Source organism: Micromesistius poutassou (genome assembly GCF_964030765.1).
Source record: "Micromesistius poutassou genome assembly, contig: SCAFFOLD_5043, whole genome shotgun sequence".
In the NCBI taxonomy this organism is placed as follows: Eukaryota; Metazoa; Chordata; class Actinopteri; order Gadiformes; family Gadidae; genus Micromesistius; species Micromesistius poutassou.
The window spans coordinates 2,501-18,117 of record NW_028180543.1 but is presented as its reverse complement, the minus strand read 5'-3'; the positions used below and the strand labels follow the sequence as shown (position 1 = coordinate 18,117).

Genomic DNA, 15,617 nt, shown 5'->3' with positions numbered 1-15,617 from the left:
CTGCCATCTTTGTCACCTTTTTCAAGTTCCATGTAATTGGAATGTCAACTTTTCTATAGAAACGGTGATCAAATATACATTGAAATTGGAACGTGATAAAAGACATGAAACTTGCGCAAAAGGAATGCGAGTGTCCGAGGTAAAATAGTGTATTCATTTTCATTCATTCGAATTCTAACCTAGGAGGATACTTATTTATTTTTTCATCAACTGAGCAAGAAATGCATGTATGGCTCCGGTTGTTGTCAAGAGATCTTCCAAACGGAGATCTTCCGACCCGTCGCTGTAGCGTGAGCGCGGGGTTGAGCGAGCCTCCTTGGTGCGCTTGTTTTTCGACCACAGGTGTGGGCGCTGGGCAGCGGGGAACGGGGCTTGTACCAGCGGCAGGGCGTGACCGCCAGCGAGCTGAGCGGGAAGGCGTGGCGAGCTCTGAGCGCACCCAGGGACAGCGAGCGCTCCCACTCCAGTGCCAGCACCAACAGCCTCCACAGGTAGTGGGGGGGGGGGGGGGTTGCACACTCACTCACTCACTCACTCACTCACTCACTCTCAACCTATCAATCCGTTGACTCTAAAGTCTTTAATTGACTTTAATTGACTCTCATTTTTAGCGTTGTAAGGGGTAGGCCTATTGAATGTATTGCAACATACATGCACACACATACGCACGCACAGGCACGTGCACGCACTCTCATTTGTGTTTACACACCCATACACTCCAGGGCGAGCCTAGTGATTACGTCTTTTGTTCAGAGGTGTGCAATCAGTGCACACGTTGTACACTATATGGAAATCCATTGTGAAATCAAAACAGCCCAACAGTCTCCTGATTCCTCGGTTCCTGTTTTATATTCAAATCGCGTCGTAGCGCTGGCTGTTTCTTCACTGGCGAGGTGCGCGGCCAATCGGCGGCCAGCGACGCCGACTCTGACGTCGAGCGGGAACGAGCGGCCACGGAGGGCTCCCCCGTGCCGCCGACCTCGGACGCTCGCGCGGCGGACCCCGGCCGCGCCCCCGACCACGCCCTCGACGACGGCCCCCTGCCCCCATTGGCGGCGGACCTCGACGCCCACCCCAAACCCCGCTGTGTCCCCAAGGTGACCAGCGACAGCTTCATCTCAGAGCTCCTCTCCGACCGGGCCGAGGCCGCGGGCCCCTCTGCCGCCGGGCCCCCCGCCCAGGGGGAGGAGCCCCTCCCCGGGGAGGACGGCAAGCCGGGGCAGCCCCCCGCAGCCTCCTCCTCCTCCTCCTCTCTGGCGCCGGCCCTCCCCTCCAGCCAGTCCAGGGGCCCGCTCTGGAGCAACGTGGACCTGGAGGAGACGCAGAGCCAGCCGGACCCCGTGGCGGAGGGGGCCCCCGGGGGGGCGGCGCTGGACGCCGGCGCCGACACCTGCAGCCTGTCGTCCGTGGTGACGTACTCCCTGGCCTTGGAGGAGGAGCCCTACGGGGAGGACGGACCCCCCATGTGGGCCTGGGTCAGCGGGGGGGGCTGCGCCGTGGACTCCCACTCTCAGCTCAACTGGTTCAGCTGCCCCGGGGCCTCTGGGGGTGGGTTGAACTCTGTCTGTCGATGTATCTGTTGTCTCTCTGTCTCCGTGTCCGTCTGGGTGTCTGTTTATCCGACGTGGAGAGAGGGCCCTTGATCTGAATTGTGTTTTCTATGTTTGAACGCCGTGGAACTGTGAACAGTGCAGGCAGGTATGCTAGTGTTGAGTGGTGGTTAGACTCTCTGGGTTTGAGTCGACCTGTAGGCCTCCTAGAACAAGATGGCCTACCTGCCTTGTTCATTCTTGACATGTATCTAAATCTAGAATCACCGTGAGTTGCTCAGTATAAAAGCGTCTGCTAACCAGCTGAAGCGGTAAACAAAACATGTGTTTGTCATTGCCGTGGACAGCGTTGGTCCAGTCAGTCCAGAGCATGAGTCTGTCCATCAGCCCGGGCCAGACGGCGGCCTGGCACCAGCAGATCCTGGAGCAGCTGGGCCAGAGGTCCAAGAGAGAGATGGAGAACTTCAGACACTATGAGCAGGCTGTGGAGCAGGTACACACAGCGGGAGTTTCAAAGGGCCACTGTCATTCTGGACAGTGACCATGCATTCATCATCACTGTCAACTGTTTCTCAAGTCATCCATTTCTCTATTTGAAACTTTTATATCAAAATCTCTCTCATTGCTTTCCTTTCCTCATCGCTTCTCTCCTCTCCAATCCTTCCCTCTCTTCTCTTCTCCATCCTCTCTTCTCTCCTCCCTCTCCTCATCACCTCATCTCTCCTCTTCCACTCCCTCTATTCTCTCCTCCGTCTCTTCTCTCCTCCTTTCCCTCCTCATCGTCTCTTATCCCTCTTTTCCTCTTCTCCTCCTCATCACCTCTCTCCTCTTCTCCTCCCCCCTCCTGGTCAGTCGGTGTGGGTGAAGAAGGGCACCATGCAGTGGTGGAGGGACTGGAAGCCCCACAAGTGGGTGGATGTGCGCTTCGCCCTGGAGCAGTTCTCCGGGCCGGACGGCAACAAGGACGGCATCCTCTTCCTCTACTACAACTTCAACGAGGAGAAGAAGGTGAGAGAGAGAGAGAGAGAGAGAGAGAGAGAGAGAGAGAGAGAGAGAGAGAGAGAGAGAGAGAGAGAGAGAGAGAGAGAGAGAGAGAGAGAGAGAGAGAGAGAGAGAGAGAGAGAGAGAGAGAGAGAGAGAGAGAGAGAGAGAGAGAGAGAGAGAGAGAGAGAGAGAGAGAGAGAGAGAGAGAGAGAGAGAGAGAGATATCAGTGTGTGTGGTTGTTGCGTGTAGGTTTTTGGTATGTGTAACTTGTTATTCTGCAGAGCAGCAGGAGGTTTGTGTACTCATGTACCACCCTGTTTGTGTTGGATTTGGCTTTTTAGGGCACCCTGTGAGTCACCTATGTTTATTTGACACGGTGTTTCAGTTTCTGTGTATGTGCGTGTCCATAGAGATGAACTCTTCTGTTTATAACCTTCAGGCTGTCAATAATTGAAAAACAATATATTAACTGTTGCTCTGCCTCGTGTACTTCCTCTCCTCTCCTTCCCTCCAGTACCTGCATGCCTTTGTCAACGAGGTGACCATCTTGGTGCCGGTACTGAACGACGCTAAGCACACGTTTGCCATCTACACAGCAGAAAGGACCAAGCAGAGGTGGCCCATCCGATTGGCCGCCTCCACAGAGCTAGAGATGCACGACTGGGTGAGGTCCAAATTATCCAAATAGTAAATGATAAGCCGGTTCTTTGGGTGGGGATAACACCTAAGCCCAGAGGAGAATAAATGAAATCCAACAGTGCCACTCCCAAGTGAGAGAGAATAAACATTTGAGTCATAGTTACCTTAGCTAAAGGAGAAACCTTATGTCAGCACATAGGTTATGTTTATTATATTAGAGATGTGAACAAGCATCAGAAACAATTGATAGGGTGCCCTGGTGGCGCACTGGGCTAAAGCGTATACCATGTATTAGGAGAAGTCCTAATCGCAGAGACCCAGGATCGAATCTGGCCTGGGTCATTTACTGCAAGTCTTCCCCTCTGTCTTCCACACTTCCCTTTCTGTCTCTCTCTATAATAAAGCTGAAAAATGCAAAAATCTTAAAAAAAAAAAAAAAAAAATGAAACAATTGATATCTATTAAAACTGATTCTCATTTTAAATGAATAAAGCTTTCTCTCCACAATTTTAGAACCTTGTTTAGTGTGAAGTGAGCAACTGTGTTTATTGTTGCAAAAACCAGAAGGGTATTAAGAGGAAGTGGGTCGAAAATGGAAGTTTTGTGTTTCCTTGTTGTCTTTTTATAACGTCTCAAACCGTCTCTGACCCATTGTTATGCTACTTTCACTCCTGTCGTGGCAATTTTGTTCTGAGATGTTGTTCCTCGGACCGATGAGACTTCTAAATGCAAAAAAAGCACACAATTGTTGCAGAAAATGTACCTTTCTAATGTTTGCATACACTAGTCTCCTCTCTAGCAGCTTTTAACAGGGAACAGGGAAATGTTGACATACGGGAGTTGTTTTGGTATAGGGAAGGGGGTCCTTGTGACCGGATCACCACAGGGACAAGCCTAACAGAGGGGAACTAGATTACACCAGCTAACAGACGGGGTGGCCAGATAACCCAACCTGAAGAAAACAAAGCTTAAAGTATTAAGACTAACCAACATATACATTCTTCCATTCCACTCCTCTCCTCCCTCTCTTCCTCTCTCCCCATCCAGCTGGCGTTGCTGAGCGTGTCTTGCTGTGACTCCAGGGGGATCCAGGGCCCCCCCTCCAAGCAGGCCATCTGGTCGGTCACCTGCAGGGGGGACGTCTTCGTCAGCGAGCCCAGCCCCGCCCTGGAGGCATTGCCCTACCCCACCCCCTGCGAACAAATGTAAGAACAATCATCCGCTCATCTCAAACCTGATTGAATCAAACCTCATTTACATGATCAGGGTACCACCTTTAACAGTGAGCCGACCCCACCAAACTCTCTTAGGCCAGAACCGTTAACCATCAACTGTGATCGATTGTTGCACATTTCTTACCATCTGAAGTTTTTGTGAAATGTAATGTCCACGCGATTGTTTAGAGTACTTTGTAGTTTGTAGGAACGATTTGAAAGACTTTGCACTTTGCACTTTGAAGCCTGCACTGACACACCTTTTATTGCTAGTCATGTTCCGGTCCGAGACCTTCAGTATGTGTGTTGAAAATAAACCAAAAACCTTTTGTTCCACATTTCTGTTGGCCAGGTTCTGGCGGCAGGTGGGGGGGCACCTTCGCCTGGTGGAGGGCAACAGCGTAGGGGTGGTGTGGGGCATCGGCTACGACCACACCGCCTGGGTGCACACCGGTGGCTACGGAGGCGGCATCTTCCAGGGCCTGGCCAGCAGCACGGACAACATCTACACCCAGACGGACGTCAAGAGCGTCTACATCTATGAGAACCAGCGGTGGAACCCGGTCACAGGCTACACCAGCAGGTAACAGGGTGATGCATGTTTACCAGGGTAATGTACCTCTACTGGTCAATTACCACCCGTAATAAAGTAGCACTAATTTGGTTTGTGACCAGTAGGGGGCAGAAAAGTGTGGAGAAAAAAAAAAAGTGTCTCTCTCTGGTGCCTTGTTGTAAATGTTGTGCTCAGAGGTCTTCCAACAGACCGATACATGTGGAGCGATGCTTCTGGTCTGCATGAGTGCACCAAGACCCACACCACAACCCCCTCTCCGCACTGGACATGGGTGAGTCACACACACGCACGCACGCACGCACACACGCACACTCAACATTCCCTGCATTGTTTGAAATTTGACCTGGTATTTAAAGTTCTTCTTTATAGTAGTAATAACTGTTTCTTTTTATTTATATTATGTAATTTCCAATTTCTGTTGCTATTCCACACCACCTTGGTCTTTATAGATGGAAAATCACAGATGATTATTTATGGTCCAAAGCAACATATAGAATCATAGCAGAAATAAAGTCAAACCCTTGGACGTTAGCATCCTGTCTTTTCTATATGCAGGTGTCTGATTGGGCGGTGGACTACGGTGTCTCTGAAGGGACAGACCGAGAGGGATGGCAGTACGCTGCAGATTTCCCTGCGTAAGAGTCACCATTATGCTCCTCTCTCTGCTGACGTCACCCTTTCGGATGAGCTTGAATTGAACTGCTGAGATGACAATCTGCTTCTCCGCTCTCCCTCTGCAGGTCCTACCACGGCTATAAGACCTTGAAGGACTTTGTGCGTAGGAGGCGATGGGCCAGGTATTATTTAGAGTGCTCCACTGGCACGGCTGTCCACCACATTGATGTGAACATTATTGAATTTTATAATACGATCTTTAAAAGGTTTATATAAATATTATACAAGAGGAAACATTTCTCCATTGACCTGTCGGTGTTCAGTCAATTAAAAATAATTAACAAAGAGTAATTTAATGATTAAGATTGAAAACACTTAATAAATACAGATTTTTTTTTTTTTTGTTGATTGTTAAATTATTGTTTGTCAATTATTTTTAGTTCAATGATCATCTAACAGCACACACAAATTAATTATTATGATAGTGTTATAACAATAGTCTGACTTTAGTTTATTTAACTAATTCCTAGAGTAAATTCGAAGCCATTGACATGTATTTGGTGTAATTGATTTCAACAGGAAGTGTAAACTGACCACCACAGGGCCATGGCAGGAAGTCCCGCCCATTGCTTTGAGTGACGTGAGCATCCTCCCGTGTGCTGCTCAGAGCAGCGTGGAGGTGGTGCCCCTGTGGGCCATCAGCAACAAGGGAGACGTGTTGTGTAGACTTGGGGTCACCACACTGACACCTGCCGTGAGTGGACCACACACACACACACACACACACACACACACACACACACACACACACACACACACACACACACACACACACACACACACACACACACACACACACACACACACACACACACACACACACACACACACACACACACACATACACACACACAATCTTAAGTGTATGCATTTGGTGTTTAATGGAAAATCCAAGCTAAAATAAATGTCTAGCTGTAGGCATCCTAGAGCCTGACGCTCTGTACCCACTGAAATAAACAAACGCCCCCCCCCCCTAGAGACAGGTGGGTAGAGTACCTCCTAGTTTCTTTACATCCACCTGCCATGTGCTCGTCTCCCAGGGGTCGTCATGGCTACACGTGGGAACGGACCAGGCCTTCAAGTCAGTCTCCATCGGAGGGGCCAGCCAGGTGTGGGCCATCGCCAGGGACGGCTCCGCCTTCTTCAGGGGTTCTGTGTCCACCACCAATCCTGCAGGTCGGTCGAGGAGGTGGTGGGGGTGGGGTTGCGGTCGGGGGGGTGGGGGCGCCGGTGTTTGATCACAGGTTGGCCAAACATGTACGGACAAAGTAGGATCGGCTGAATGCATGCGGGTTCATTGATTTTGTGTGAAACAGTGATAAATGGCTGTGTTCTGAGAAAGCTCACGGTGTGTGTGGTTTGTCACCCCCTGCAGGAGAGTGCTGGTACCACATCCCTTCGCCACCCAAACAGAAGTTGAAGCAGGTCTCAGTAGGAAGGACGTCCATCTGCGCTGTGGATGAGAATGGTAAAATGGTGGCATTCAAACTTCCTCAAAATTTCACAGAATTGTGAAATTGTCTCTTCTTTTGCTTTTACCTTCTCTCCAAACTGTCATAGTGATGACCTATGAGAGAGAGAGAGAGAGTCTATATAATAAGAATTTTTTTTTTATGTTAGATTTTTATGCTTTTTACTCAGCCTTCCTTGTAAGTCACTTTGGATGAAGGGTCTGCCAAATGACCAAATGTAAATCTATGACCCTAAAAATGTTCATATTTCTATGTTGTCACTGTCCACGTCATGCTGTCGTCCAGGTAACCTGTGGTACCGTCAGGACGTGACTCCTAGCTACCCCCAGGGCTCCTCCTGGGAGCATATCTCCGACAACGTCCGCAAGGTCTCGGTCGGCCCACTGGATCAGGTACCAGCCACCCAGGCCCCATTCATACCACCGTAGTTCCCTTCTCAGGCCACCATGTCCTTTTATTGGGTCTTACATGTTCTTTCAAATTGTGTTGGTGATAATCTGCTCTGCGGTTGTGTGGGTTCTCTGCATAGGTGTGGATCATAGCCGACAAGGTGCAGGGCAGCCACAGTCTGAGCTGTGGGACGGTGTGTCACCGGCTGGGGGTCCAGCCCCTGGACCCCAAAGGACAGTCCTGGGACTACGGCATAGGGGTAAGGGCACACGGCCATTCATCCGTGAACCTCTGTACTTACACCAGTCTTATGTCAGTGTATGTCCGCGTGTAGCCAGAAGCTGTTTTGTTCATTGAGCGCCTACCTCCATTTTGTTTAGGGTGGTTGGGACCACGTTTCCATCAGAGGGAACTCAATGGATCCACCTCGGATCTGCCTACCCTCTCTAACAGACCAATCACTGCCCGCTCGTGGCATTCCAAACCCCGCCCATAACCCAGAGGGAGCCAATGGCAGCGCTGGGGGATGCTAGCCAAGAAGTGGATGCGAGTCAGAAACCAGACCCACACGCAGCCAATACCCCCTCTTCATGTACGTTGTTTAACAATGTAGGGTTATGCTTTAAAAAATTCCACAGTGCACATATTTGGCTGGAGTTTATTATGCTCAGCTGTTCCTTCCCCAACTCAAAACTGTTTAAGCTACTACTTCAAATCTCATGGGTGAAGACAGACGGTTGAAAGAGAGAGGGAACGACCTACATGGTCAGCGACCTAGCGGGTTGAGCCACCAATCTACCCAGTATGTTGGTGTTCTTTTTAAAGGTGCAATATACTTTATACATTTTGGATTTTACTCAAGATTCTGTGCTGGAAAGATTCCCCTTTAGGAAGTGGTTGTATCCTCCTTATATTCCCAGTTTTTAGTTTGGTCTTTTTTTATTTTAGTTGTATATCTTTCTTAGGACATTTTGACCACTATCTTAAGCCAAAAGTTGCATTGTTGTCTAACTAACCTGTCTTAATGTATATTTAATACGTTTATTTATGTGTTTGTGGTTATTGAGAACAAGGCTGCCAGGGGTAAAGTTTTATGGAGCGGAAGCTTGAATGTATTTGTGAACAGTGTACTTTAATAGGGACTTTGGCATCTAAACTGCCCGTAATAGCAGCTGTTATATTACATAGCAAACACTGAAGAAGATGCTTTAGGTCACAACAATGTCATCTTAACCACACTGACTGGATGAGACAATGCTACATTTCTAGGGTCCCCCTGACCTCATGTTCGATAGAGCTTGTACGCTGTGTTTCCCCTGACCACCTACCAGCTGCAGATCATCCATGGTCACATTTCAGTGCTAATGTCAGGCAATGTGCCGCCATCCTCCATCGATGAGATACAATGGACCCTTGTGCCATGGTGTGGGAGGGATCACAGGGGCTGGATAGTTGTATTATTTCTTAAGACGGGAGTTTTGATCTCGTGGTCCATCCCTTTTCTCAGGAAAAAATAGTGATGTAATGCATGAAAGAAAATTTTATTCCACGCTTGCTTTTAGAAAGAAAAAGAAAAGCAAGCGTTGAATGACTGAGTAGGGTGCCTGTTTCCCTTATTGGTATAATATTGGTGTTGATTAGCATGTCATAATGTCATGCTGGTACGTTGCGATGGAATTATGTACATTTATCAGGAGTTAGATAATGAGAGGAAAATTCAAAAATCACTTTTAGACAGACATTCCAACCACTTGCATCACTCAAGGCGTTAGTTTATGTGAAGAGAAAATAGGCTATCTGTGAATAAATTAGGACAATATGGCCAGACATGATAAGGGTGTCGTTGATAAGGTAACTACAGTACATTGTCTGTTAACCGATAGCTCAGCTAAAACAACGGACATGCTACTCTTTGGCAAGTGCGTTCTCAATTTCTCTGCTGTGCATGGTGAATAACTAGCTATTTGTCAATAAATAAATGTGTTTATTGATAAAAAAAAACATTCTCAAATTCCTTTTGTTTTCAAGGTACGTCATTGTAATTCATTAGTTTAGATTTTTTTGGGGGGGGGAAATAAAATATTAACATCACAGAAGTAAATGTCCACTCAAATATTGGCACCTCAAAATGGACTTGCTATGTTTGTGAGGAAGGACAACTTAAACTCCACTAAATCCAAACACCTTTTGGCCAAAGTTATGTAAATTCCAAGTAACAAATTGTCTTCTGTAAATATTCTCAAACTAGATTTTCAACCTACTTTAAACATTGCAATATTTGTCGCTGGGAACTGCCTGTTGTCCCAGTTGACTCTGGCAGTTGGCACCTGAGGCTACGATTGGCAGGTATAAATCTCACTGATAACACGAGTGAAACTGAGCTGAACAGCAGCCGTCTCTCAGTCTCTCCGCTTCAACCACAGCACATCAGAAATGGACAGAACAATGAACAGAACCATAGCAGTCCCATGCGTTGGGCACACAGCACAATAAAATAGACACAACTTGTACGAATATCTGTAAAAGTTTGTCTCTGTCTTTGCGTTCATCTCTAATGTATAATAAATAGAGGGAAGTCGAGGTTTGATGTCTCAAAGTATATCTGAAGGAATGATTACCCTTTAGCTCCAAAAACCACCCCTTCTCCCAGGACGTCTCTGCGAACAAGAGCACCCAGTTTAATATTCACAGTATCGGGGTACATGCCCTCACGGATGTCCTCTTTCATCCACCAGGGGCTCGGATCATACCTGGATGTATCCCCTCCCCTGTCACATACAAATGTTTTGCCCAGAACCCATGACACTCTTGTTGCCGTGGTTCTGAACAAAACAACAACAAGTGACTTCCCACTGCCCGGGGCCCCCGGGTCCTTGGCTAGCCCTGCTAGCACCATTAGCCCTGTGTTAGCTGCCCTGGCTGAAGCTATGCGTGTGGGTGAGGAACTGGGTGAGGCCCTCCTCCCCTTCCTCCTCCAGGTGCCGCTGGTAGCACTGCAGCAGCTTGGCCTCCTCCGCCTGGGCCTCGCCGTCGGGCAGGCACGCCCCGGTCATGCCCAGGATGATGGTGGTCAGGGACTTGATGTAGTTCTTGGCCAGCGTCAGCGTCTCGATCTTGGACAGCTTCTTCTCCGTCTTGATGTGGGGGATGGACTCGCGCAGCGCCTGGAAGGCGTTGTTCAGCTTGTGCATGCGCTGGCGCTCCCGCTCGTTGCTCTCCAGGCGGCGGACGTTGCGCTCCGTGGGGGCCGGCCCTCGCTGGCGCCGCCGTCTCCCTCCGCCGCCCCCCTGGCCCTTGCCGCCGGCCCCGTTGCGTCGGTCCTTGCTCCGCAGGGAGCCTCGCCACGAGCCACCGGCAGGCGCCGAGGCCTCGGAGTCGCCCTCCTCCTGCTCGCTGGACGTGCCGGCCTCCTCCACCTCGGTGTCCGGGTCCTCCAGCGCCGGGTCCGGGCTGGCATCGGACCACGGCCTCCTGGACGCTTTCACAGCCTTCCCTTTGGACTTCATTCCCCTGCCTCTGACCTGGTCCACAGCGACAGTGATGAGCTCACCCAGATCCAACCGGGTCCCCGAGAGAGACGATGAGGATGAGTGGCACCAACCTGATGAGTGGCACCAACCTGATGGGTTTGATTGAATGGTACTGGATGAGTGCATGATCTCCTCTATTGAAATATAACAAAGACTCATAACAGTAGCAGTCATGAAGAGCATAATAAGAGTGGATAAGAACAGAGGGAGATGGAGAATTATATATTCTTATGTCAGCCGACTGGGAGTACAACAGAACCATCAAATTTCAAGAGCCAGGTATCCCTGGGTCTGCTGTATCTAATCAGCCCCGGGCGGTGTGAAAACTGCATGATGTTGGCCTGTAATCTATCCCTCACTGATAAAAGTGCCCACCTCAAGGTTACACTCACAAAACAAACTCTAAAGCAAGCAGACACGCTGTTCTGCATACTAAACACTTTTTCAACACGACTGGTGTGTCCGAATTTCAGAATCTGGCTGTTGTAAACAAATGATCGAGAATTGGACAGGTAGTGGAAAGTTTTAGTATATGTTTAGTCTAAGTGTAAGTAAAAATAATAGATTGTTGTAAAAAATACATTATAGTTTAGCTCACAACTAGCCCTGAGTTATCGAATAAACAACAACAAACAATGAGAGGAACATGATTTCAATATAGCCTACACAAATGTGCGTTTCTATCTAAAACAGGTTTATTTAATTTGACACTTTTTAACTGCTCTCAAACTTGAGCTCTTATGTTCAACGGTCCTAAACGGTCCTTCAGCGGTCCTAAACCAGATTCTAAAGAAAAAACCCTAAATGAGTGAATTAAAAAGTAACTGTTTCATTGTCTTACCTCTCTTGACAGCTCCTCCTTCTTAACAACCTCCTGGTTTTCAGGAACAACGCACGTCCACCATCTAGCCGTCAATCAATAAAACCATGACAATACCACAAGGAGACCGGTGATGGAAAAATATCAAACGTTATTCTGGCGGACAGACACGCGACGCTCGTGCCACTCTCAGGGATGAGAGATCACTGTCACGTGTGAGAGAGGTACCTGTTGCTGCTCACTATTGTACACGTAGCACTCTCTCAGCCAATGGGAGACCGAGGCAAATAGGACCATTGTCAACCGAATATTGTGGTCAGCCGAAATGTCACTGCAAGGCAGACAGAGTGATAATCTGCTTTACAACCTGAACCACACATATATCTCACTTCGGTTGACGCAGTCATTCAGAAATAGATCGCGATACTCTTTATTGTTGCATTCTGAAGTAGGCTACTTGAAAGATATTGTACTAGCCTAATATTTGCCTTTTGTCTGTGCTGTCGGTTCCAGTGTTTGGCATCTTGTTTTTATTTATACATTCAGCAGTTTGCGTGCCAGCGCACGCAGACACACGCGCGCGCAAACGCACATACGCACGCACACACACACACACACACACACACACACACACACACACACACACACACACACACACACACACACACACACACACACACACATACACACACACACACACACACACACATACACACATACTTTCTTGTTTAAATCCTTAAATTATACAATGCTTTTGGCGCTACCTACAATGTAGCCTACATGTCGACGAATTATATTCTAAATTATAATAATGGAACCAGTACGTGAGGTTGTCAGTGATACAATCTGTACTGGCGCTCAGAACCCCCTGGTCTAGCCTACAATATTGATGTTGGGGTCGCGGGGAAACTGCCATCAAACCACGCGTGTTTTTAACTCTGAGTGGGGGAGAGTTGTTTATCAGTTGTTTACCTTTCTCCTTGACTATTTATCCCCGTTGGTTTAATGCTGGTATTGTCTGGGATTGTTTGAGGTGTTGTACGAACCGTTTATGGTCAATTTCTTCTCTGAATTTAACAAGGTGGCTCGTCCAGTGAACATCATGTTCAGCAGAGTTCTGGCCAATACACAGTTACACACTATTGTTGCACCATTATATTGTAACAACGCAAATATCATTGGTCTCTGAGGAGGTGAGCTGAGGAGGTTTATAGGAGTTAATACCAGAACATATTAAGTGACACAGTCACATAGTGACTGTAACTAATGGTTACAGGTGTGCAGCTCCCAGCTCTCAAAAGCAAAAATACACAACATACACACCTCACTGGTTAGTGTCCTTGAACAGCCTGTGTGTGTGTGTGGGGGGGGGGGGGGTTTGTGGGTGTCTCTCTGTGTGTGTGTGTGTGTGTGTGTGTGTGTTTGTTTGTGTATGCCTCTTCCTATATGTGTGTGTGTGTGTGTGTGTCTGCATGTGTGTGTGTGTGTGTGTGTGTGTGTGTGTGTGTGTGTGTGTGTGTGTGTGTGTGTGTGTGTGTGTGTGTGTGTGTGTCTGCGTGCATACGTGTGTACTTATGAACTGGTCTCACTTGGTTAACGGGCTGGCTCTATTCTTTCGCATTCTTTCTGCTCGGTCCGTGGTAACAGCATATTTTGCAAATTACTTTCGGTCTTGAATTGCCCGAGGCCTACACAAACTGTGTGTTTATTCACATAGCATGATAAAGACCAGGCCGTTTACAGCTGATGAGGTAAGGTAAACACACATGCTATATTTAAGCAGAAAATGAAGTAAAACACTCCTGATAAAACACCTGGATGTAGTAGCGTTGTGGTACTAGCATCATGGTAGTGTGCAGTGTGGCGCCCATTTACACTCACTAGTCCCTGTACATTAAGACCATACTAATAAACATGAACGTAACTCAAAACTTCCACCTTGATACAAAACAATACGCTACAATAAGGTAAATGTACTTTATTAATCCCGGAATGGAACTAAGGGATGTTGTATCAAGATTGTGCTTTAATGAAAGGAGGGCATGTGAGATGTTTCGACTAATAGAATTATACTGTGTTCCGGTACGTTTTACTTCAATTGTGTTACTAGACTCAGCAGCTTGCACACAACTCAACCTTGAATAAAGTTTATTTATTGACTTCAGTTTCACTTTCTTCTAGTTTTCTTCCAGTACAACATGATGAATTCAGCTTCAGTCCTGCTTCCTGTTTTGTCCTTTTTCTTTAATAACAATCATTTAGACTTTGACACACGCACACACACGCACACACGCACACACACGCACACACACGCACACACACGCACACACACTGGACACCCTGCGTACCATTAAAGGCGCAGTTAACTCGATTACTTGCTAAATGATGTCTCCTACCGGATGCATCCGCAGTGCCTAGGAACATGTAGCACATGATTATGCAAGATTCTGTTATGGCAGGGCCAGTCACCCAGAAAGCACCGCGGCCACGGCTGCCTCGCCATGTCATGACCGGCAGGTGTGCGTGTATCCATTTCGAAAGGGCCAGGAGAGACCGGTGATGTTAGGAACCCTGAGTCATCAGAAAAATAAGGGAGGGAGGGGGGGGAGATGGAGGGGGAGGAGGATAGAGGAAGGGAGGGGGAGGGATGGGAGCTAGAGGCGATGGGCAGAGGATAGTCAAGAGAGAGAGAGAGAGAGAGATAGAGAGAAAGAGAGAGAGAGAGAGAGGTGAGATTAGTCATTTTTTCCATGATGCCAAGGCTGGCTGTCTGGCGGCTGGTTGGGAGAAAAACATGTGCGGATGTCACTCCAAGCCATGGCGACGGCGGGGGGAAGGGGGGATGCAGCGGAGGAGCGTGGGGAGGTGGGGGCAGCAGATGTAGGTCCCCGACGTGCCTCCTCAGAAAGAGCAGTCCAATAAGGTCTACCTGTCTGAGTGTCTCGTCTCATCATGGCGTGTATCTGTGTGTATGTGTGTGTGTGTGTGTGTGTGTGTGTGTGTGTCCCTGCACTACAGCCCCAGGTCCTCCAGGTCTGATTCGGGGACGTGGGTGAGGACCAGGCAGGTCTTGGGCAGCTGGTATCTCAGAGGGGTCCGCAGCTGAGACAGTGTGTGGAAGCGCTGTGGACTGGGGTCCGAGTGTCGCCTCCCCGTGTGGCAGTTCGTCTTGGTGGGAGTCGCCCAGTCCAGGGCGGTAAAATCATCCTCCCACTCAAAGCCTTCAAGCCAAAAGACAAACAAAGGCAATTATTGACGAGAAGATGCTTTAGGATAACAATGTTGACTACTAGGGTTGGGAGACAACAAGTTAAATTAGCTAGCGGTGGATTCCAGCCCCAATCTCGTTACTGGGCTTATAAGTGTGAATTTGGGCTAGCTCAAAGGAGTTCAAAGGAATTCATTTCAAATCACCATGGTCCAAGGCCAAGTCCTGATGGTTGTTGGGATAGCTGCTTGGTGTGGAGGGGTCCTCATCGTAGGACGCTGAAGACAGGCTTGGCTGCGGCCTGGTGGGGCTTTCCTATGGAGGAGGGATGTGCGTTAGCTAGTTAGCTGCCAGAACAAGTCATTATTTCATTGTACTTAGCATAACAGGATTCCATCTTAAACAATAGTATTTGAATTGTAGTATCTGCTAATGTTGATCTAAACAAGCCACCTATATTAGAGATGTTTTGACATGACATGTTTTTGGCATGTAGGGTAGGACTAAATTAGGAATCAAACCTTTTAAACCAAACAGTGTTACATTGACACTGTAGCCAT

The 15,617-nt window shown here is 48.2% G+C and overlaps 3 protein-coding genes across 3 annotated transcripts in view; 1 reads left to right on the top strand and 2 right to left on the bottom strand.

Moving 5' to 3' along the window:
- Positions 1 to 307: 307 nt before the first annotated feature.
- On the top strand, positions 308 to 9,447 carry LOC311370708 (tectonin beta-propeller repeat-containing protein 1-like; the record flags this gene model as incomplete). The annotated part of the gene is made up of 16 exons (XM_084489039.1): positions 308 to 491; positions 869 to 1,548; positions 1,898 to 2,043; positions 2,403 to 2,558; positions 3,050 to 3,199; positions 4,222 to 4,379; positions 4,741 to 4,971; positions 5,137 to 5,233; positions 5,518 to 5,597; positions 5,703 to 5,759; positions 6,157 to 6,331; positions 6,678 to 6,813; positions 7,013 to 7,105; positions 7,395 to 7,501; positions 7,639 to 7,758; positions 7,880 to 9,447. Coding segments are annotated over 16 exons (2,723 nt in total), but the record flags the coding sequence as incomplete, so codon positions are not given.
- Positions 9,448 to 10,403: 956 nt separating this feature from the next.
- Positions 10,404 to 11,005, bottom strand: LOC311370707 (class A basic helix-loop-helix protein 15-like; the record flags this gene model as incomplete). Its single annotated transcript, XM_084489038.1, has 1 exon — positions 10,404 to 11,005. One exon carries the CDS (start codon positions 11,003 to 11,005, stop codon positions 10,406 to 10,408), a length of 600 nt encoding a protein of 199 aa, XP_084345164.1. The 3' UTR covers positions 10,404 to 10,405.
- Positions 11,006 to 13,980: 2,975 nt separating this feature from the next.
- The window catches only part of LOC311370706 (uncharacterized protein), a 2,338-nt gene continuing 701 nt past the window's right edge, over positions 13,981 to 15,617 (bottom strand). Inside the window, exons 2-3 of the mRNA XM_084489037.1 lie at positions 15,264 to 15,372; positions 13,981 to 15,070 (exon numbers count right to left, since the gene is read on the bottom strand). Of these exons, the coding sequence (XP_084345163.1) occupies positions 14,862 to 15,070; positions 15,264 to 15,372 (318 nt within the window). The 3' untranslated portion in view covers positions 13,981 to 14,861. The remainder of the gene's footprint in view (positions 15,071 to 15,263; positions 15,373 to 15,617) is intronic.